At 22.9% G+C, this 23,457-nt stretch overlaps 9 protein-coding genes across 9 annotated transcripts; 5 read left to right on the top strand and 4 right to left on the bottom strand. All coding sequences in view use genetic code 6, as the record gives it.

Moving 5' to 3' along the window:
- Window positions 1–1,199: 1,199 nt before the first annotated feature.
- TTHERM_000059523 (hypothetical protein) lies at window positions 1,200–1,676 on the top strand (the record flags this gene model as incomplete). The annotated part of the gene is made up of 1 exon (XM_012795526.1): window positions 1,200–1,676. One exon carries the CDS (start codon window positions 1,200–1,202, stop codon window positions 1,674–1,676), a length of 477 nt encoding a protein of 158 aa, XP_012650980.1.
- Window positions 1,677–2,392: 716 nt separating this feature from the next.
- TTHERM_000059522 (transmembrane protein, putative) lies at window positions 2,393–3,385 on the top strand (the record flags this gene model as incomplete). Its single annotated transcript, XM_012795525.1, has 1 exon — window positions 2,393–3,385. The coding sequence occupies one exon, from the start codon at window positions 2,393–2,395 to the stop codon at window positions 3,383–3,385; it is 993 nt and encodes a 330-aa protein (XP_012650979.1).
- Window positions 3,386–4,325: 940 nt separating this feature from the next.
- On the top strand, window positions 4,326–5,456 carry TTHERM_00059529 (alpha/beta fold hydrolase; the record flags this gene model as incomplete). Its single annotated transcript, XM_001470666.1, has 1 exon — window positions 4,326–5,456. One exon carries the CDS (start codon window positions 4,326–4,328, stop codon window positions 5,454–5,456), a length of 1,131 nt encoding a protein of 376 aa, XP_001470716.1.
- A 987-nt stretch (window positions 5,457–6,443) lies between these two features.
- TTHERM_00061550 (cyclic nucleotide-binding domain protein) lies at window positions 6,444–9,285 on the top strand. The gene is made up of 7 exons (XM_001007689.2): window positions 6,444–6,622; window positions 6,682–6,874; window positions 6,929–7,083; window positions 7,131–7,460; window positions 7,517–7,615; window positions 7,662–8,388; window positions 8,449–9,285. Exons 1-7 carry the CDS (start codon window positions 6,569–6,571, stop codon window positions 9,153–9,155), a joined length of 2,265 nt encoding a protein of 754 aa, XP_001007689.2. The 5' UTR covers window positions 6,444–6,568; the 3' UTR covers window positions 9,156–9,285.
- TTHERM_000061549 (nuclear movement domain protein) lies at window positions 9,196–10,473 on the bottom strand. The gene is made up of 5 exons (XM_012795533.1): window positions 10,222–10,473; window positions 9,975–10,184; window positions 9,869–9,917; window positions 9,663–9,805; window positions 9,196–9,600 (listed from the first exon to the last, which is right to left on the bottom strand). Exons 1-5 carry the CDS (start codon window positions 10,414–10,416, stop codon window positions 9,514–9,516), a joined length of 684 nt encoding a protein of 227 aa, XP_012650987.1. The 5' UTR covers window positions 10,417–10,473; the 3' UTR covers window positions 9,196–9,513.
- Window positions 10,474–10,675: 202 nt separating this feature from the next.
- Window positions 10,676–12,954, bottom strand: TTHERM_00061560 (eukaryotic aspartyl protease; the record flags this gene model as incomplete). Its single annotated transcript, XM_001007690.3, has 3 exons — window positions 10,676–11,844; window positions 12,079–12,556; window positions 12,619–12,954. 3 exons carry the CDS (start codon window positions 12,952–12,954, stop codon window positions 10,676–10,678), a joined length of 1,983 nt encoding a protein of 660 aa, XP_001007690.3.
- A 2,709-nt stretch (window positions 12,955–15,663) lies between these two features.
- On the top strand, window positions 15,664–19,707 carry TTHERM_00061570 (Na,H/K antiporter P-type ATPase alpha subunit family protein; the record flags this gene model as incomplete). Its single annotated transcript, XM_001007691.1, has 6 exons — window positions 15,664–16,093; window positions 16,200–17,099; window positions 17,258–17,584; window positions 17,643–18,118; window positions 18,171–18,919; window positions 18,999–19,707. 6 exons carry the CDS (start codon window positions 15,664–15,666, stop codon window positions 19,705–19,707), a joined length of 3,591 nt encoding a protein of 1,196 aa, XP_001007691.1.
- Window positions 19,708–21,808: 2,101 nt separating this feature from the next.
- TTHERM_00061580 (hypothetical protein) lies at window positions 21,809–22,381 on the bottom strand (the record flags this gene model as incomplete). Its single annotated transcript, XM_001007692.1, has 2 exons — window positions 21,809–22,085; window positions 22,137–22,381. The coding sequence occupies 2 exons, from the start codon at window positions 22,379–22,381 to the stop codon at window positions 21,809–21,811; spliced, it is 522 nt and encodes a 173-aa protein (XP_001007692.1).
- A 509-nt stretch (window positions 22,382–22,890) lies between these two features.
- Window positions 22,891–23,217, bottom strand: TTHERM_000061579 (hypothetical protein; the record flags this gene model as incomplete). The annotated part of the gene is made up of 2 exons (XM_012795534.1): window positions 22,891–22,965; window positions 23,092–23,217. 2 exons carry the CDS (start codon window positions 23,215–23,217, stop codon window positions 22,891–22,893), a joined length of 201 nt encoding a protein of 66 aa, XP_012650988.1.
- Window positions 23,218–23,457: the final 240 nt, after the last annotated feature.

The raw sequence follows: 23,457 nt of genomic DNA, 5'->3' as shown, positions 1-23,457 counted from the left end.
AATTCCTTATTGCAATATTTGTAATACAGATGGATGCTTATAATGCTCCTCAAATTACTACTTAAGTATTGATAAATAATAGTGTACTCCACTTTGTCCAGATAAATAATATGGAAGTTCTGTTAATGGAGTATTTATTTGCTAATATTGTCAAAATTCTAGGTGCCTTTAATGTGATTCTTCTTAACCTAACTTATGTTTAATTTGCGATTAACTTTAAAGCACAAAATATTTAGAAAATGGTCAGTGCTAATTATCTTGTAGTGATCACAGTTTTCCTGACTCTTAAAATAAATGTTAGAAATGTGAATCCAAATTTTAAAACTGTGATTCATGCAATCAATCTAATTGTCTTAGCTGTAATGTGGGATATTACTTAGATGTATAGACATATAGTTGTGTAGCAAATTGTCCGAAGGGAATGTATGGATCAAATTTTACATAACAATGTGAGTTTTGTGATTAAAAAAATGAGTGCGAAATATGTGATCCTTAAAAACCTAATTAATGTACAAAATGTATTAGTTCTCTTTATTTACAGAATGGTTTTTGTACATTAAATTGTACTGATGGAACTTATCCTGATAGCAATAATATTTGTTAGCCTTGCTCTGATTTTGATGCTAACTGTATTAAATGCAATTCAAAGTATTGCACATAATGCTAATCTGGAGATATTTATCTTGATGTTGTCTCTAAAAAATGTATTAATACATGTCTAGATGGATATTATAAAAATCAAGACTAGTTCACTGGTGTTAAAACTTGCGAAATATGTTTAAATACACTTTGTAAAACTTGTTAAGCTGATGGTTCTTGCCTGAGTTGTTATACAAGCAATCATGAGTAATACTTAAATGGAAATTAATGTGTCTAAACATGTCCTAAGTATATCGATGATATTAACAAATTATGTGTTGAATCTTGCCCTTCTTCTAATTAAGTGCCTGATAAAACTACATAAAAATGTACGATTTGTAATCAAAAAATTTATAATTTAGAGTGTTTAGCAAATTGCCCATAAGGCACAGTAGAAGATCCTCTTAACTCAAATTTATGCATTTAATGTAAGAGTATATTTTCTAATTGTGATATTTGTGATCAAAATAATTGCTTGAAATGTTTACCTAACAATTTCTTAAATAATGGAAAGTGTTCTAGTGACTGTCCTCTGAATACATATAAAAACTATTAGAATAATGAATGTGTTTCAAGTTGTAACTAGTCTGGATACTTTGCTGATCAAAATAGCAAAAGTTGCTTATAGTGCAATACTAACACATGCGCTGAGTGTGTTGACACTTAAGATAAATGCACAAAATGTGTTCCAGGTTATTTCTTTTATGAATCCCTAAATTAATGTTATTCAGACTGCCCATAAAAAACATATAAGGATATACTTTCTTAAAAATGTTTATCTTGTGACTAAAAAACATGCTTAAAATGTGAAGGAGGTGGAAAATGTCTTGAATGTGAAGATTTTTTAAACGAAGATGATCATAAATGCTATCAAGACTGTCCTAATGGAAAACATAAACAATTACATTTATGTGTTCAAAATTGCTAAACAGGTTAATATTTAGATTAAATTCAAAATACATGTTTTGATTGTCCAGATAACTGTGTAGAGTGTCTTTAGAAAAATTAATGCACTAAATGTTTACCTAATTATATGAATAATTATGACAAAAACTAACCTCAAATTTGTGATTAATGTAAGGATGGATACTTTTTGCAGAATGGACTATGTTTTAAATGCTCGCCAGATTGTTAAACTTGCTTAAATTCTTCTACAGAGTGTTAAACATGTCCTTATGGAAAAATCTTAGACTTTAAAAACTCTTGCATTGTCTGTAATTAAGACTAGTATTTTGATGAAATCCTAAAAAAGTGTATAATAGGATAAACAGGCGGTGTAATTCCCAAACTTCAAGTACTTGATGAAATTTAATTAAAAGATAACAAAATTCTAATTTAAGCCAAAATTACATTTAGTGAAGAGATTTTTGTTGTTGAGCCTAAATGGAGCATGAATTTAGATTCAGTTTAAAATCAAGATTATGACATAAATTATGAAATTGTGAAAGAATAAGAAATTAACACAAGATTCAACTCAAGTGATTTAAATTAATAAGTTTAAAAGCTTAAAGTATTAATTTCAATAACTATTGAATAAAATTCAAATAATAAGTATAAACAACTTTTAGTTGATTTTATCAATGAAAAAAATATTGTTTAAAGCTAGAATTTTGGATTAAAGATTATTAAACTTTAAGGAGATTTACCAGAATATGGTTTCTATAAATACCCATAAGTGTCTAAATCTACAGAAATTTCGTAAGCTCTAATAGGTACATCTTACTTTGCATTAGTTCTAGGAGCTCCTTTTTATATGCTTGTTAGTTTCTTTGATATTTTATAATTGACAAATTATTTGCTTTACTTAAATGTGTAATATCAAAGTATTCTTTATAATATAATTAAACTATTTGATTTTGCAAATTTTGAATTTATTCCAAACATATCAAATAACAATTCAAACTCTCCTTTTAAGTTTAGAATGGAAAAAATTGATACATTCATATATTCAAATTTGATTTAATCAGTAGTAATATGGGTATTCTCTTTTTTAGTTTATATTATAAGCAAATTAATTGTAAGAAAATTTATTCACTCTAAAAATTTCTTAATAGAAGCTTTAAGAAGTTACTAAACTGAGTATTTCTTTTAAGTTATAGTTGGGTTAGGTTTTTTGACTTACTGCGATTTGTTACTCTCAGTATTTCTATAATTTTACGATTCTGCAAATATGACAACTTCATAATTAGTTGGCGTCATATCAGCTATAATTCTTTTACTTGGAATTATTAGATTAAATATTTTGACTCTTTAATCTACTAGAATATAAACATACTAGTTAATATATAATGACAAAATAAAATCATTATATGGATATCTTTATAGCGGCATAGAGATGAATTAAAAGAAAGCAATTATGAATCTCCTCTTTTTATTTAGAAAAACAATTGTTATTCAACAGCTTGTTTTTAATTAATCTAATCCAATAAATTAAGCATACATATGCTGTCTATGTGTAGGCATAGAATTTACTGTGATGTTAATCTTAAGACCATATAAGAGCTAATATGAGCAAAGATTACATTTGGCTAGTAGATTTTTGATGATATCATCAATGATTTTGATTATTGTATTGGCAATAAATGACTCTATTTCAAATATAAGCAGTTCTATTTAAAATTTAATCTCTATTTTTGTAGCAGTGTAATTATTAGTAATATATTTTACACAAGTATGCTACTTAGTATTTTAGCTATACCAAACTTTAAGAAGAAGGTATGTTCTAAATGATTCTAAATTAGTATGAAAGTCAGTCAGACTTTGCTTATTAAAAATAAAATATTAATTTTATTTATTTAATAAGTTTTATATTTTAATTTCTTAAAAATCATTTTTAAATAAATTTTCATTTTTTAAAATAATAAACAATATATCTAACATAAAATTAAAAATATTGATCAATTTCGGTTAAAAAGTAAATCAAAAAAAAATTTAAGATTTAAACTAAAAAAGGTTTTATTTTATAAAAATTAGAATAAAATATTTAATTTTATTTTTATGAGTTTAAAAATAAAAACTTTTATCTTTTTGTAATTTTATTTTGTTTTAAATATTTTAATTTAAAGAATTAATTCAAATGATTAAAGGAGAATTATAAGTTTTGAACTCTCAAATAAAAGTTTTGAAAAACCTTTTAATTTATTTTTTCTAAAAAAAAATAATATTGAAAAAATATTTAATGAAGATTCAATTAAATTTTTTGATTAAACAGCCAAAATTTCAAAAAAAATAATTTTTAAAACTAGGTTTATTTATTTATAATATAAAGGTATTTTAAGTGTTTATCTAATCTATTGATTTAATAATATTTATTTAAGTTTATAACTAAGTAAAATGTATTTTTATTTAAAAGATTTCAATTCATACTTATCAAAATAAACTTATTTTTAAAATTTAAAATCGAATTTTTATGGATTTCTTCTTTTGTAAGAATTAATTAGAATTTACATAAAAAAAAAAATTCTTTACTTTTTTACATGATAATTCTTAATGTAAAATAGAAAGATAAATTAAAACAATCTAGATGAAAAAAAGATTATTTTTTTAAAAATTGAGTAAGATATAAGCAACAAATAGAATTGCTATACTTCTAGAAGAATTAATTAAGTTGTTTAAATTAATTAAATTGAAACAAATGCTTATATAAATAATAATAATATCAAAAGTTAAATCTCTAATATTTAAAAATGTTTTCATCACTTTTTGGTACAAAATAGCTGACTCCTTAAGAATAAAAAATAATAAACAGCTAACCTTATAAAGCTCTTTTAACTGAAGATGAGAGAAAAGGATACATTAAAGCTACTTTGAACGAAACATAAATTTACAAGAAATGCTCTCTTCAACCTATAATAGAAGATGTTAAAATAAGATTAGATGGTAGCAACTAAGATCTATTTATACACACAATAAAATACCCAAGAAAATAAACTCAATAATAATCAAATGAAATTCCAAGTATTTTATGCTTACATGGTTACGGTGGTACAAGTTTAAGTTACTACAAGTTGAGTTCTCTCTTTTAAGATAGTTTTGATACATATACCATCGATTTCTTAGGAATGGGACTTTCATCTCATCATGAATTTCACTACACTACAATCAATGAATGTATAGAATATTTTGTTTAGAGTATCGAAAAATGGAGAATAGCTAAAGGAATAAACAAATTAATTATAGTTGGTCACTCATTTGGTGGTTACATGGGTTTTAATTATGCAATAAGACATTAATAAAGAGTAGTTAAACTGTTTTTAGTTAGTCCTCTTGGAGGTACTAAGCGTACATAAGAAGAAGTAGATCTTTGGTTCAAAAAGAGGCAGGAGGAAAGTGGCTATATTTAATCATAATTTTTTAATTACTTCTAAAGTGCTTGGCATGAAAAAAAGACTATTTCTAGATTCTTTAAAATGCCTCTTGTCCCTACCTATTTTATGTTAAATAACTATCTAAAAAAAAGATTATAAATTGAAGAAAACTTACGATCTGACTGGTATGATTATATGACAGGATTAATTGAATTACCTGATAGCAGCGATAAGGCGATTTTTTATTTATTAAGATTCCCAAGGATGTCTGCTATCCACTCAATTGAAGAAATTCTTAGTTATGAAATAAAAGAAATGAAAAAATAATTTGATTTTCACATTCATTTTATGTATGGCGATAAAGATTGGATGTGTTCTGATGGTGCAAAAAGGATTGTTGAAGCTAAACTAACTCCTTCTTCATTTATTGTTATTAATGACTCTACTCATAATATAGTTTACGATTAACCTAAGCAAATTCATTCATATATAATGAACAACATAAATTGATTATTTAAACTTGTTTACTAAGATATGTCTTCTACCATTTTATATTAAATAAATTAACTTCCTTTTAGTTACAAAATTCATAAAAGCAATATAAAAAACTATGTCTGATTATGAATTTTTTTTACTGTTTCACATAATTTTAAATTAAATCTTTGATAAAATAATATAATTTCTTCCTAATTAAAATTTAAATAAAAAAAAATCAAAATTCTTAAATATTATTTTGATTTAGAAATTCACATTACGCTTAATTTAAATTTTATTTTAAATAGTTGTGATTTGAATTTTTAAAATCAAATAAAACAATTTATGCAATAAATCTATTTTAAATTTATGTAAAATTAATAAAGGCTTGAATAGTAAAAGACTTAAATGGTAAAATAAAATCTTTGAAGTATAAATTTTAAGTTCGTTGAGCTTATAGTTTTAGAAAGAATCAAAAGATATTTCTAAAATTTTAATTGAATTGCTAAAATTTATTAAAAATATTTTATAAAAATTATAGATTTTTCACAATACTTTAAATGTTAAAAATTATGATTTAATTCTGCCATATTTAAACTGAATAAAAATTTTCCTTATTTTATTGAAAATAATTAAAATAAAATTTGAAAAAATAATAGATGTTCTAATAAGAATAAATTAAAGAAGGTATTTAAAATATTATTTACAATAATTAAATTTGTATGATAAATATTAAAAAAAAAAATTTTATTTTGTTTGCCAATAATTTAAGTTTTATTTTAATATTTCTTCATATAATTTTTGAAATGATTATATTAAAAAAATTTCATTTTTTTAATCAAATTACAATAGAAATCGACAATTTACTAATGGAAATCAATTTCTGTCATAGTGAAAGCATAAATATATTATTAAATAAATAAATGAATGAATGATTCATATTATTTTTGACGAAATTTAATCTTAGCTTATTCTTTTTATCAAGTAGCAATTTACATAATAAACAAAAGTATTTTTATATAAAAAATATTTGTTTAATTATTATAGTGATATGTTTTTAATCATAATTTTTATCATTAATTATCAGTCCCGCAATTAAATTTTATATTAAGGATTAATATTTTAGCTTAAAATTATCATTTGTTTAAATGAGTCTAAATACTACAGCAAATGACTCAAATCAAGCTATGGATAAATTAAGGGTAAACATATTTAATGATATGTAATCTTAATTTATTAATTAACTTCATATTTAATTTAGGAATTGATACAAATTTTACAGCTGAATGGTAATTAGAGGAAAAAATAACACATTAATTTTTTAATGGATGTTTTATAGATTATACCTTTTTTCATTAAATTCAGAGAAGAAGGAGATGAATTTACATAAAGACTATTTTGCAAATATATTAAATACGAATACTATAATTCATCATAGCTTGTTTTTAGAACAGGTTTTTAATTTTGATTGCAAGAAAACTAGCAATAATCATCTTATTTATTTACAGGATAGTAAGGAGATAGCTTTTACATAATCTTAGCTGGAAAAGTAGGAATATATGCAGAAAAAAATTAAATGATAAACATTCAAGATGTTGTAAATGGGTTTAATCAAGATAAAGAAATGAATTAAGATACTCATGATAATATCAAGCTTATTAAGGTATTTATATTAACTCTTTTAGTAATTTAAAGGTCTTCTAATTTTAGGTTTTAGATGCTGGTGCCAGTTTCGGAGAAATGGCTCTTTACGAAGATAATTCTTTAAGAGTTTCAACAGTTTTTGCTCACACTGATACATTTTTAGGGGTTATCAAAAGGGAGGATTATTTGAATATCATTTAAAAAAAAGAAGAAAGAGAAAGATAAAAAACTATCTAAAATCTTATTAATATGAGTTTATTTTAAGGATGGAATATGAAAGAGATATCAAATATAGCTGAAAAAATGAAAACTATTCATTGCAAAAAGGAGGAAATTATATACTAAGAGAATTAGCAAATATAATCTGTATTCATTGTTCTGAATGGAACTTTTTTAGTATTTATTCTAATTATAAGTTTTTTATTAAAATTGAGTCTTATTTAATCTAAAAGATTGCCTAAAATGATGAAATAGATGAGTGGGATGATTGCACAATATCAGTGGAAGATATAATGAAAAAAGAAAAAAAGATAAAGAAACAAAAATAAAAAGTATTTAGTTTGATATAAATCATAAATTAAACAAAAAATATTTTAGTTAAGATTACTGTAGGTTCATGAGCTATTTGGTGAAGAAGAACTATTTCAAAATTAAAATAAGAGAATCCACAAAGTAGTGTGTATTTCAGATAAAGCAACACTGTTCTAAATGGATATATTTACTTTTGAAAATGATATTTTAAACAAAAATGTAAATACTAAATAAGAAATTATAAAAAGGGTTAAAGTCAAGTTAGAGGATCTTTAGTAAAATTAAGATAAAGAATTATAGCAAACCAATGATTATTAAAGTTTAATGTCTAAAAATTACAAAACGATTCTTCTTAAATTCAATAATGATGAAAATGGACAAATGCAAAATTTAATTGAAAAAAGCTCAAGAAGGTTAGACAAAAATGAGAATAAAATAAATTCTGTTTGCAATATTTAAGATGCTTATACAAACAGAAAGAATACCAAAATTGTAGTTTCAAAGAAATAAGTGATCAGAAAAGGAAGGTATTTAAATTAATCACTTAATTATTAGTAGACTAGATAAAATAGCCTTGAAAATATCAACTAAGAATCTAATATTTTATTGAATGGATATGAAGCTGACTAAATGTACATTGACTAAGACACTTTATAGAGCCATTATAAAAATAAAACAAGTCCTATGAAGGAAAAAAATTCTATTGTTAATGAAATAAATAGTGATTTACCCAAGCTTTACTAAAAAGTAAAAGCCTCCATTATTTAATAATCAGACACTTCTAAAAATCCAAGTAAATTATTTGACAATATAAAATTTTTTGAAGTAATGTTAATATTTAAAAATTAATTAGACTCATTTGTGCTTCAAAACCCTGATAGCTTTATACTAAATTTTCTTCCCAGTATGAATAAGGAACTGACTCATAAAATGGAATAAATCCATAATCAAAAAAATTAAGAGCTATAAGAAAACATTTTGAAAAAAATACAAAGAACAAAAACAACAGAAAGCTCAAATAAAATTTAAAATAATAAAATAGATTTATAAAATGAAGGTGTAAAAGGATCATAAATTTTTGGAAATTTTGATTAATTATAAAGAAAAAAAAAGATAATGATTGAAAAAGCTTTTTATTATAGATAAAATGAATAAAATGGAGTATAGCAATAAAAATTATAGCAAATCGTAAATAATTCATCTAATAACTAAAAATAAAACTATCCTTTAGCTGTAATTCTTCCAAATAAGTTGTATAAAGAAGAAAAAAAAAGAAGTAACAGCATTAATACTATTTCAAAAATAGAAGATTAACAATATAAATAATCTCTGAAAAAATATTTGTTAAATTAAGTTTAGCAATCCAATAGAGACAAAGTTAATGAAATGTATAATACAGAAATTTAATCACTTGAAGTTATTAATAATTGCTCAGATTCTATTTTAGTGAAAAATAATTCAAGTTTTTCGTATAATAAGAGGTTAAGTGAAAGATAATCTTTAAGCTAAAGGACCTCACCTAAGCATTTATAAAGAAAAAGATTATAACCATTAAACTGATTTTTTTAAATTGCATTTAGTAAATTCAATTTAATTGATATTTTAACTTTATACTAAATAAAATTAATGTGTATATATAATATAATTATTTTCCTTTTTATAATATTAATAAGTTAATTTTATAGCCAACAATTTAATTTTTTCATAATTTCATAATTTATTTCCAAATTTATTCATCTTATAATTTATGTTTTGTTTTTTACTATTTATATATTATATGTTATAAAAAATATTTATTAATTCATACTAAAAAAATAAATATTTGAAATATAAAATAATTATTATATTGAAATGCAACAAATAAATTAATATATTATTAAAATTCATACAATTTTATTGTTTAAAATGTAATTTTTATTCAATTATACTTAATGCCTCCCATAAAATTCCTTGGATCTGGAGCTTAGCCATTAAATTCAGCTCCACTAAAATCAAAACCAGGATTCTTAATTATTCATATTTTTAAATAAATTATTAAAAGATCAATAATATTAACTATGAATTTACTTCTTCTTAAAATCTTTCTAACATTAATTTCTTTTAAATTTCTTATTATAATAAAGGGTCTAATTTATCATGTCCTATAAAAACTGATTACCATACTTCTCCTTTATGTCCCTTCTGTAGAATTATATGTAATTCTTCATCCTCTGCAAAAATATAATAATTTTTATAAATTGCCTATCCTAATTAAATTCAAATGTATTTATTACCTATGCACCAAGTTGAATCATCAGTATCACATAAGCTAGTTAAACTTTCCTAATATTATTTTTATATAAAATTATTAATACATAATTGGAATAAGGGAATCCATACATTTATAAATGGAGGATTTCCTTTAATTCCTATTTTAAGATGTTTTGGCTCTATAATAATTTCTAGCTTCGGCATCTGTTAACCTGGTTATAATTGTTTCCTAACTTCATTTTCATACTTTTTTAGAACGAATTTAGGTGGCTATATGTAAATATTAACATCATCTATAGTTTAATCCCATTCATAAACAGTTTAACCTATTTATACAAACTATTAATAATTTTTTAAACGATTCTAAATTTATTACCATTATGTATGAATTTTTATCTTGACCCTGCCTTTTTTTTAAGTTCTTAATCTATACTTGATGGCTACATTTTTAAAATTTTTGTATTCTTGTTTATCTTTCTACTTTTTGAATAAGCTTAAATTAAAATTTAAAAATTTAATATAGAAATAACCAGTTTTTTGCAAACAAAATCCTAAATTTATTTATAATCATATTTATTTTAAAATATTCTTTTAAGATTCTAATTTTGGTTAAGTAAACATTTCTAAAATAAATATAATTTATTTATTATCTAAACAATTACAAAATCGAATAAATATTAATAAAAATATAAATTTAATTATACTAAATACTTTTTTTTAGTTTTTTTTAAAAAATGAAATTATAAATTAATAAATTTATTTGTTCATAAAATTATTTTAAGCTACAAATAAATATTTAACTAATAGGTTATTTTATTAAAACATTTGTTTCATAACAAATCGATATTCTCTAATTTAGGTGAATTATCGTCTATCAAATTATTTTATTCCTTTTGTTATTAATTGTTTGGGTTGTTTTATGGTTTTTGAATTTTTGTTTCAAAAATCTTTCGTTTTTAAGGATGTAATTTAAAAGATGGAATAACATTTGCAGGAACCACTACTGGATGGTTTTTATCACTAACATTAAACTTATTGTCAAATGAATAGTTTAAGCTATTGTTTTAGATCTCAATACCCTCCGTTTGACTAATTTACTAGAATTACTAATTTTATGTAGAAGAGTATTTATTTGTTGCAGGAAGTTTTTAAATGTCAATTAACTTTCCTAGATAATTCAAGAAAGATTTTAAAATCTTCCAAATGGTGTTCATAAAATAAAGAGCTACTATTCCAGCTATAAATATAAATGTTACTATTTTCATGAGAAGATCTACAAAAGCTCTTTTTTCATTTTCGTCACTGAAGAAATTTACTGTCTGAGGTGGAAGAAATCCAATACGATTATTTTATATATCAAAGATTGTGTATCTTTTATTTAAAAAAACTTCACCTAGGATAACTTTATTATCAGGAGATGATGCAATATTTAAAATACATTAATTAGATACTGATTAGGAGATATCTTGATTGAATAAGGCTATTTTATCATGCTTACAAACATGCAAAAAATCTTTAAAAGGTATACTGATTGCTAGATTATCAAATTAAAAATTAACTTCCTTATCATTAAAGACTCTTGGCACAATATCAGTACAGAAAACCATTAAGTATTTTTTATCCACTATTGAGCAACCCATAGAATAATTGCTATTCATATAGCTAACTATCTTGGTCAGAATTTCAAAAGGTATTATTAAAAAGGAACTGCTAAGAGTGATATATGCTTCAGTGAATTAAAATGATTCGCCTAAAACATTAATAGAGTTTAATGGAAGTATATATTGATAATTGCTCTTTTTTTTATTAATTCTTAAATCAACAAAGTATTTTTCTATATCCACTTCACTAGAGTATTCAGCATTATATCCCCCTAATGTTAAAGCAAAATCTTAAATTTCTTTATTTTATCTATTTATATAAATTCCAAAGACCATATCTCCTTATTCTTCAACATCAACGCTTTCAATCAACTACTTCAAAAAATGAGTTTCTGGTTCTTTTTTTTTAATAATTTAAATTTGTTTCAAGTTATTGGATTTGAAGTAATATTATTATCATAATAAATTAAATTAGTTATAGCTTTGAAAATTAACCTACTCTATTATAATCAGGGTTTAAATAAATTTATTAAATATTGATATTATTTATTTCATGAAATTAAAAAAATTAATTATTTTCATGTAATTCAATAAATAAGCTAAAATTAATTATATTTTATTGAGTTTTTTACCTATATTTTTGCTATCGAATTCAATATCTAATCTACCAAGTCCTATCGAACCTTGTCCTGCTATTTATTAAATGTTAGAAAGCTTTTGAGCATGCAAAACTTTAAGCTTTTTGACTGTGGTAAGATCTTCTAAAGCATTATATGATCCAAATGAAAGTTTCTCTTTGACAGTATCTTTGATTGTTATATTTCTATTAGGATTATATGCTATAAATGAAATCATATAATTTAGAAAGATTCCATATATGCCACTATCTTATGTAGTTATTGCTGCTTTCTTACCTCCATTCTTGCTTAGCTCCTAGTTTTAGTTGATTTTGAAAGGATTAAATTTAGATAGTTTATTAACTTTAGATATTTCGCATTTCTCTTCGCACTATACCTAAGAAAGACTTTAATAAGTATAACTATCTAACTCTTATGAACACTCCATACAATCAAATCCAGCTATCCAGCTCCAAGGGCTATTTATATTTATCTATATTAAGTATTAAATTAATAAATTTTCTGATATATTAATGTGTTAAACTAAAATTTTACTTCTAAATTTAGGAATTCTTGATTTTTCTGCTTTGGCTTTGCTGTTGAAGCTGAAATTTGATATGATAAATCTCTTTCAAAGCACATTAAAGTTGACCAAGTACTATTATGAAATACATTACGATGGTATGAATCACACGAAGCTATCGATGTCACTATTTATCCAACATTTATAGTATTATTTTAGTTAATTCTTTGCATTCTAAGTTCATAAATGTCCTTGCTATTGGATTTATAAACTATATTCTTTTTTTTTGCACTATTTACTAATATAAAGGTTAAGAAAAAGAATATTATTGCCTTATTTATGTTCATTTTATTTAATTTCTTCTTCATATTATTTCTCTTGATGTATTTATTTATTTATCTTATATATTACGATACTAAAATTTTGAAATTTTGTAAATTTTAAAAATTTAATATGACTTTTATCTAAATTCAATTTGCATTATTAATCCTTTTAAATGATTTAAAAAATTTTACATTATGCAATTAAATTTTTTTTTTACTTCTTGCAATTATTTTATTATAAGATTAACTTTTATAATATAGTATTTCGTTTACAATTAAATAATGATAAATATCGAAAAATAATTTTTTTTGAAATATTATGTAAAAAAAATTTCATCAATATTTATTTTTCATTTTTAATGTATGGTAAATTAAAATGATAAGACCATTTATTTTTATAATTTTTTTAATGTTATGTAAATACCTATAAAGTGCCTATTATGATATTATTTACTATCCATAAATTCATTAATAAAATTAAATAAAAAAAATTGGCTATTTTATAGAAAATTAAATTATTAAAAAATAAAATATATATATAAATTTTTAATTAATTACACTATTTCATAATAATCAAAAAGTTTCTAAATATAGAGTTAATAGAAAAAGAATTTTCTTAAAATGGAGATTTATAAAAAATAAGTGATAAAAATAAATACGTGTAATAAAGATAAATCAAAATAAAACCTCAAATTATTACTATAATGTTAACTTTGTTTGTTGAATTTAATCAAAAAATGCTACTGCAAAATTGTATACAATTTGAGATGACAAACTATTATTTAATATTGATGATTTTTCAGATTATACTTGCTATAATTCACTAAGTTAGTTTAATATCAATTAAATAACAAAGTTTTAAGGTAATTAGTTTTAATTTGTTATAGACTATTGCTAATCTAAAAATCAAAATAATTGGAAAAATATGTTTACATTTGTAAAAGCTCAATTCTTAGTAGTTAGAGCAATAGAGTTTGGTTTGATAGCCAAAATATGATTTCGAAGTATAAAAAAAATATTGTCAGAATTTAATCCATTCCTTACTAATTTATTAAAATATTTTGTTTGCGAAACTTAAAAGTATTATTGTTTTTTAGTACAGAATGAATAAAATATAAGTTTTTATATAAAGTTTTACTTTACATAAAATTTTTTTATTTTTTCTTGAAAAAAATTTTATATTTTTGATAAAATGATAACATTTTTCCTATATTTAATATAATTTTACAATAAAACCTTGAAAAAAGTATGTATTTTTTAAAATTCATGAAAATGTGAACTGATTGATTTTTTTTTTTTGTGAAAATAATATTCAAAACTAATGTTTTTATGGCAAGAATATTCTTCTAATAAATATTTTGATTGGGCTTTTGCGTAGTAAATATCATTTTACTCGAATCAATATGTAAAGCTTAAGATATAAATAAAATATTCATAAAATGTGTTTTGTTTTTCATTAACTTAACTTTTAAACTAAAGTAATTTTATGTCTAGACTATATTGGTTGACTCCATTAATCTAAGTATGAATATTTATTTACAATTTTATTATGAATACTTAATTTTAAACTAAAGTAATTTTTTGTCTAGACTAAATTGGTTGACTCTACTACTCTAAGTATAAATATTTATTTACAATATTATTATAGAGAAATACTTTTATTCATAATTTAAAAATGAAGAAATTTTTATAATTTTTAACAAAGAACCTATTTTATGGTAGAATCACACAAATATTGGTGTTTATTAAAGATAAATGAATTTGTACTAAAATTAGCTATTAAAGAGTTTTATTCAGTATCTTTCTTCAATACATTTGCAGGAAGAAATTATTATTTCTCCTAATAGTTCAATATAATTTAGAGTATTTTCTAAATTGCTACTATTATAGATGCGATTGAAAAATAAAAATGAAAGAAAAAGTTATTTGGATTTATAAACAATTCAGTATTTTAGACTTTGATAAAAAAATTTTTGACCTTGTATATTCAACTAAAGATAAATATTTAAAAAAAGAAATAGCTAAGTCTTGATATAAATATTATATTGGCTTGAAATGTATTTTTGGTTAAGCTTGGTATAAATATCTATTCTATATGTTTAAATAAGGCATCTCGCCAAATTCTATTTATGAATTTGTAAATAAAAAATATACGTCAATCCTTTTTAATGAAATTTAATTAGATTAAGTCACCAAAATTAAAGAGAACTGGAGTTTTAGTCAGATTATTAAATTGATCTAAATTTTTGCTTTTATTGCACCATCATGATAATTATTACTGCTTTAAATAGCCATAAAATTAATAGACAAGAGAATTGATAAATAACAATGGAATTTATTTTCCACTAAAACTCCACTTTTCTCCATATTTTATTTTTTTATATAAATAATTATTTTACATTAAATAGCTCATACTGATAGCGATAGTTAAATATTTAAATGGAAAATAAATAATTGCAGTTATTTCAACATAAATTTAGGTATTTAACTTTTTTCTATTTTTAGCTTTTGAGCTTTCAGTTAATATAGTTAATATATATGAATTAAATTAGATGAAAAAAAACTTACTTTTTAAACCTAAATGATAAATTATTGTTCTAATTTTAGATTTCAAAACTCCTACTTCTTACTTTAAATGGCATTTAATTAAAAATAATAATTACTTTTTCAAAAATTAATTAAAACAAAAGTCTTTAAAATAAATAAAAAAAATTAATAGGCTTTTACCCACATTATAAATAACACTGTTAATAAATGAAAATTCAAGATCATTAAGATCCTAAAAATAAAGAGTAAAGAGATGATGCCTCTCAGAAGTCATAGATTGTTCGTAATTTTGAAGAGCTAAGATAATCTATATAGAATTTTAACGAGCTGAAGGATCATCGTAGAAAATCTATCTAAAATATAAATGCTGAACGCCGTTAATCAGCAGCTGATATTCAAAGAAGATAATCTGACATCTATTAAAGCTAAACCCTCAACGGATAGGCAACAACAGCTAATAATAATAATCAGAAGGCCTAAGAAAATAATGAAAATAAAACTAAGGCTGATAAACAAAATGAATTAATGAAGATGGATGAGCATAAAATAGATCTTGAAGAACTCTATCTCAGATTTAAAACTAATCCTGTTAAGGGTTTGTCTAATGCTAGAGCAGCTTAATTAAATTAAGAACTAGGTAAATTAATTTAAATAAAATTGATTGATTTGTGATTTTAAATTTTATTTATTCCTACTTTAAATTTTATTTATTCATTTTACTAATCTAATATTAATTTATTTAGGTGATAACAAGTTGACTGAAAAGGGAAAGGAACCTCTATGGAAAAAATATTTAAAGGAAATAACAAATCCTTTTGCTATCATGCTTTGGGTTGCTGCTATATTTTGTTTTGTCACATATTATCTTTCTCCTGAAGATCCTTCTAACCTCTACTTAGGTTTTGTCTTGATAGCAGTTATCTTTGTTACTGCCCAAATCACATATTAACAAAATAAGAAAAGTGAGGCCTTGATGGAATCATTCAAAAACTTTTTACCATAAAAGTCTACTGTAATTAGAGATGGATCACAATAAGTTATCCATGCTGAAAAATTAGTCGTTGGTGATATAGTTTAAGTCAAAGCTGGTGAAAGAATTCCTGCAGATATTCGTATAATTTAATCAAATGAAATGAAGGTTGATAACTCTCCTTTAACAGGTGAAAGTGAACCATAACTTCGTACTCCTATTTGCACTCATCCTGATTCACCTCTTGAAACTTAAAATGTCGCTTTCTTTGGTACTCTTTGCAAGGAAGGATTTGCTTAGGGAGTTGTCATTAAAATTGGTGATAATACTACTTTAGGTTTAATCGCAGATTTAGCATCTTAAGAAAAGACTCAATTAACTCCTTTAAGAATTGAGCTCAACCGTTTGATTTATGTCATGGTAGCTATCGCTTTAAGTCTTGGTATACTCTTCTTCTGTTTAGCTTACTTACTTATTGGTTATAACTTGATCACTTGTGTTCTTTTTGGTATTGGTATTCTTGTTGCTAATGTACCTGAAGGATTATTAGGATGCATTACTGTTTCTTTGGCAATTACTGCTAAAGCCCTCCACGGTAAGAATGTCTTAGTAAAAAACCTTGAAGCAGTAGAAACTTTAGGATCTACTTCATGCATTTGCTCAGATAAGACAGGTATTAATTAATTAATTAATAAATAGAATTTAGATATTTATTTTTGCTTTTTCTTGTTTTTTAATTAATTAATTATTAAGTTAGTTTAACTGAAATCAAATTTAAAAAGAATTTTTTTAATTATGACAATTACTGATTATTTGATTTTTAATAAAAAGGAACATTAACATAAAACGTAATGACTGTTGAACATATGTGGTATGGTTTAAATACAATCAGGGCTGTTAACAAATCTTTAATAACAGATCATTCTAAATTAGAATATGATGAAAACGGTAGTGATTTCAAAGAGCTACATAAAAGTGCTATGATCTCTAGTGAAGCAAAATTTGATAGATCTAAATTGGCAGATTTAAATAATATTAATTACTTGAAATGTGATGTCATTGGTGATGCAACTGAAACTGGATTAGTTAGATTCTTCTAATACATTTAAGACATTGAAGAGACTCGTAAACAATTCAAAGTTCCTTAAAACAAAGACAGTAAAAATTTTATTGCTTTAAAAATAAATTTAACTAAAATTACATTTTTTAATAATAGAAACTGAGGCAAAAATGCCCTTCAATTCAAATGTTAAATTTGCATTAACAATTGTTGAACTTCCCACTTAAGACAGTGATTATTGCATTTATATTAAAGGTGCTCCTGAAAAAATATGGACTTTTTGTTCATTTATTCAAAATAATGGATAACCTTAAAAAATCGATTCTGCTACCTAAAAAATTTTTAATGATGTCAATCTTAAATTCGGTAGAAATGGTGAAAGAGTTTTAGGATTTGCTAAACTTCACCTCCCAAGAGCTGATTTCCCTCTCGGTAAATCTGAATTTGTTGTTTCAAATCCAAACAACTTTAATTTTGAAATGAAAAACTTTATTTTCACTGGTCTTATTTCACTTATTGACCCCCCTAAAACAAGAGTTCCTTATGCTATTCTTGAATGCCGTAGCGCTGGTATTAAGGTTATTATGGTTACAGGAGATCAACCTCCAACTGCTGCCACTATAGCAAGACAAGTAAATTTAACATTTATTTTAAATAGGTTTTTGAATAATTAATATAAATTAGGTAAATATAATTCCTGAATTTGTAAAAACTTCTGAAGAAATCATGTTTGAACAAGGATGTACTTGGGAACAAGCTGTCGAATAAGCTGATGCTATTGTTGTCCACGGTGATAGAATTGTAGCATCCTTAGATAAAGAAATTGAGGAAGGTTTACCTTAGTATTCTATTTTAAGAAAATGGGTTAAAAAACCTTATTGCGTATTTGCAAGAACAACTCCTGCTCAAAAATTATAAATAGTCTAAGCCTGCTAAAAAGAAGGATTTATCACTGCCGTTACAGGAGATGGTGTAAATGACTCTCCTGCTATTAAGTAAGGTGATATAGGTATTTCTATGAATCTAACCGGAAGTGATGTCACAAAAGATGCAGCTGATATGGTTCTTCTTGATGATGACTTTGCTTCTATTGTATCAGGAGTTGAAGAAGGTAGAAAGATTTTTGATAACCTTAAAAAGACCTTCGTTTACCTTTTATGCTCAAATGTCCCAGAAATTCTTCCTTTCCTCGCAACAATCATTTGGGCAATTCCCCTTCCTTTAACAAATATTTATATGCTTTGCATTTGTGTCGGAACAGATCTTTATCCTGCTATTGCTCTTGCATATGAAGAAGCTGAAATTGATATCATGACAAGAAAACCAAGATCAAAAGATGACCATATTGTCTCACTTGTTTTAATGACACATTCATATGGCCTTATGGGAATAATGTCAATGGCTGCTGGTTTTATTGCATACTTTACTTCATTGTAATATTTTTTTAAATTAAATCATATAATTGCTTTTTAAAATAATAAATAATTTTCTTAACAAAATTTTCTAAAATAGAAATTATTACGGATTCCCCATAATGGAATTATTTGGAATGGCCAACTATAGTGGATATTACCCTCCTATCCATGATTTTGGTGACTATTCTAATAAGCCTTTAGGAGTTATGTATAACTAAAATGTTATGCAAGATCCTGTCACATTAAAAGACTACACAGATTGTACAAAAGTCCCATAATCTATCTTAGATTAATATAGCTGGACTCCTGACTGGTTCTTGGTTTCAGATGGTCAATATGATTTAAGAAAAGGATTTATAAGTTGTGATTCAAAAACTGGTTAATGGAAATCTCTTGTTTCTAAATGGAGTGAATGTCATGTTAACTCTGACCACAACTACTCAAGTTTTGTTCATAACACAGCTTGCTACTCTACTGATGGATTAAAATATACATAATCTTGTTTCTTTGTTTGCATAGTACTCTTTTAATGGAGTAATATTTTTGCTTGCAAGAGTAGAAAATCTTCATTTGCAACTTCGCCATATAACAGTTAAATGATTAAAGGTATTGCTTTTGAAACTATACTAGCAATTTTCTTAGTCTTAACTCCTGGTGTAAATAATGTATTTGGTGGACGTCCACTTGATTTCTTTTAGTTTATGTTTCCTGCTGCTCCATTTTCCATTTTAGTGCTAGCTTGGGATGAATCTAGGAAATATTTAGTAAGAATAAATAAATGGTTTTTAAAGTATTGCTATTGGTGATTAATTTCAACAACAAAATAGTTTAATTTTGTAAAAAACTATACAATAAGGATTAAATAAATTTAAAAAATAATTGTTATCTATAACTTATATATTTGTTTTACTATTTTACTATTAACCAACAAACTTACTTATTATTTTTTAATCATTAACTTTTCAAAGCTAAAGTAAAAAAATTTAGCACAAATATAATTTATGCAAATAGAAGCCATAAATCTTGGTTATTTATTTTTTTTTGGGTTTTAAATATTTTTTTAAACACAAATTAAAAATGAATTACTAATTAATAATTTACTAGGCATTTAAAATCATTTTCAAAAGTCAAAGAAAATAGATACATTCTTAATAAATTATAGAAAAATAAATGTATTTATAACAAATATATTTATCAATTACTGTTGATATTCTAATACATATGTTAATAAATTTCAAAAAATCCACAAATTTAGCAACATATTTTTCTTATTGTATATTAAATATTTTCTAGTTGTTTTAAAACATTTTTTAATTAATTTTTTAAACAAAATTTATATAGAATCTAATATATAAATTTGTTAAAGATATTTTAGATTATTAGATTATATGAAAATATAGTGTATATGTTTCTAAGATTTAAGCAATTATTGTTATTGTCAAAAAATATTTTTAGGAATAAATATAATTATAGGTCTGTGACCATAAGGTGAATTTAGAGGCATGTGAAAAGAGGATATATATTAAAAGGTGTTTTTTTTTTTTGCAAAAATAATAATACTATAATAAAATGTTTAACTTAATTTCATTTAAAAAGTTAAATTGTTTTTTTAAGCAGTACAACAATTTTCAAAATTGATTATCTAATTTCATAAAGTAAATAAATAACTATTGATAGTCTGTATTTTTTAATTTAGTCATAGAGTTGTTAACTTACTTTTTTCATTAATTAATAGAATATTTCCAGAAATAAAATTATACCATAGAACATAATTCCAATAATTTCGAAGATTTTATTTTAATTTTTAATGATTACTAGTTAATATCATAAATTTAAAGTACACAATAACTTAATTTTTTATCTTATTTACTAATCAAAACAATACGTTTCTACCATACAAATGCAAAAAACAGATTGATATGCGAATTCAGTAGTAACTTTATTAGGAGATTTTCTAAAATTATTAGGATTTTTATTATGATTACTTTTTATTTTCTTTTATAATCTATTTTATTTGATTTAATAGAATTTATATATTGACAAAATCTAATAATTTGAAAGATTTGATTTATCTTCTTGATTCTTTTATAATCATGATAAAAATTTAAAATTATAAATATCTTCCATACAAATATTTAAGAATTTAATATCATTTATTTATAAACTACATATAGAATTTGAAATTCCATTAACATTGATAAGTAGAAATGTTCATACTTAAATGCTTTAGGTTTATTTTTTGTTTTTGTAAACTAGAATTTTCTAGTTAATTATATATATTAATACTATATTAATTTAAATCTTAATTATTTTGTAATTATCTATTTTTATACGCTACATTATATTATTTGTTTAAAATAAATCACTAAAATGATAATATTAATTTATTTTCATATATAATTTTTTTACTTATTTGAAAAATAACTTATATCCCATATAAATCTAAATAGTTTATTAAAATTTTGATTTTAAACAATTACAGTATAAATTATATATATAATTCGCCGTTTATTGATTTTATGGATTTATTACAATTTTCTTTGATAAACATATTAATTTAAATTTTAAATAATAAAAGATTTTTTCTTGAAATTTAAAATGATATAAAAAATGATTTAAAAACTCATCAAATTGTTCAAAAAAAATAAAATAATCTAATTATTTCAAAAAAATTTTCAAATTTCAACTAGTAATCAAACAAAAAAAAAGTAAGAGCAATAAATACATCTGCAAATTATTTGAATCAAATTTTTTTAAACAGTATATTAATATTCAAACATTAATAATTTTGAAAATAATTTAAAAATATTTAATTGGATAAACAATAATAAATAAATAGTATCAAAGTTTATTTCAAGGTTAATTTTTTTAATTATTAATTAAAAATAGGCACAATTAAAAAGTAATTCATACAAATTCGGCCATGCTTAATTACTTCAAAAAGCTAAAGCTATTCTTTGATAAAGAATATGCTTGGAGATTATACTTCAAGCTAAGATTATTTAAACGAAATGAAATAATAAGTGGTCTTTCGATACTATTTAAGTTTCTTAATCTCACTATTTTGAATCTGTCTTCTTCTAAAAGATTACAAAACAGTTCTGATTAAATTCTTTAATAATTAATATATTTGAGCAATCTATATGAAGAGCAAAGCAAGATTTAAATATTTTCAGTAATAATCCTACTTTTAAATGTAATGGTTATTCTCTACTTCATTTCTTATTTTATTTACCTATTCATTTTCAGTGAAATGAAGAAAAAGACTGAATTTAAATTTACTCTTACCTCTTACCTTCTATCAGCTATATTATCTTTCTATTCTTATTTTCTATTCATACCGATTTTAAGACTGTCGTTTTCTGGAGATATTTCAGCTATCAAAATTTCTAATATAGTATTGACGATTATAATAGGTAAATTTTTTTATATCAATATAATTTTTAAATTTTTTAAATATCTTCTTTCATAGATATTCATGCGTATTTACTATATTTTATTTAATTATTGATAATGCCATAAAAAAACTTAATTTTATTTGAATAAATAACTCACCAAAAGTAATTTTGTTTGAATTAATAACTAACCAAAAATAAAGCATTATTTAGTTTGTTGGTTTAAATTTACACAAATTTAATTAGATTATGTAATTAATATTAATAAATATAGTCCTTATTCTTGATGGAAATGACTTTCACCTAAATTTTCACACCAAAGATTTCTTATCTAAGAAAATAAACTCAATCTATTTAATCTCAAAATTTGTAGAGATATTTCAAATTTTAGCTTCAAGATTAGCAACCAATCAAAATTTAATTAGTACTCTTAACTTGTTTGCCTTCATAATTGTATTTGCTATCAACTTAATTTATCAGCCATATATTAAAAATAAAATTTAAGTGATTATAAATTCAGTTTATTTATATTAAATACTCTTTTCGCTGGCTATTTTAGTTTTTTAACCATTTGAAAATACTTAAACTACATTCTCATTTTACATAATCACCCTCTTCCCTTTTGGTTACATACTATCTGAGATTTTGATGGAAACAAGAATCAATTTTCTTATTAAAAAATTGTAAACTACTCAGCTATATTTTCTTAATTAAGAGTATAAAGAAGTAAATCTTTCAGCCAATGAAATAGACATAATTTTGAGATATTTAAACTAGAATATGAAAACTATTTACATAGATTACGCATAAAATAAACATTCTATCATACTTGAGCATATCATTTTGAGTCATTAGCTAACTTGTGGTAACCAAAGAGATTGCTTTTGCTGTAATGTAATCAACCCATTTTTCAAATATCATTATTATTTCTAAAATTTCAATTTTTTATTTAGACAAAGTAAAATTAATAACAAGAAGATTTAAGATACTAATTTTTAGGTGATGAGATAAGAAAAAAATACATTTAAGATTTCACCATAAATCTTTATAAACAAAAAATAAAAAATGAGAAAGAAGTGTTTAGTTAAGCTAAATATGGCTACTACAGCTATTTGCTTGATGTTTTGAACAACGAAAAACACATATAACTAGAGGTTATTA

Source organism: Tetrahymena thermophila, assembly GCF_000189635.1.
Source record: "Tetrahymena thermophila SB210 genomic scaffold scf_8254811, whole genome shotgun sequence".
Classification (NCBI taxonomy): domain Eukaryota; phylum Ciliophora; class Oligohymenophorea; order Hymenostomatida; family Tetrahymenidae; genus Tetrahymena; species Tetrahymena thermophila.
Note: the sequence above shows the minus strand (reverse complement) of the source record. Positions and strands in the feature narration are given on the sequence as shown.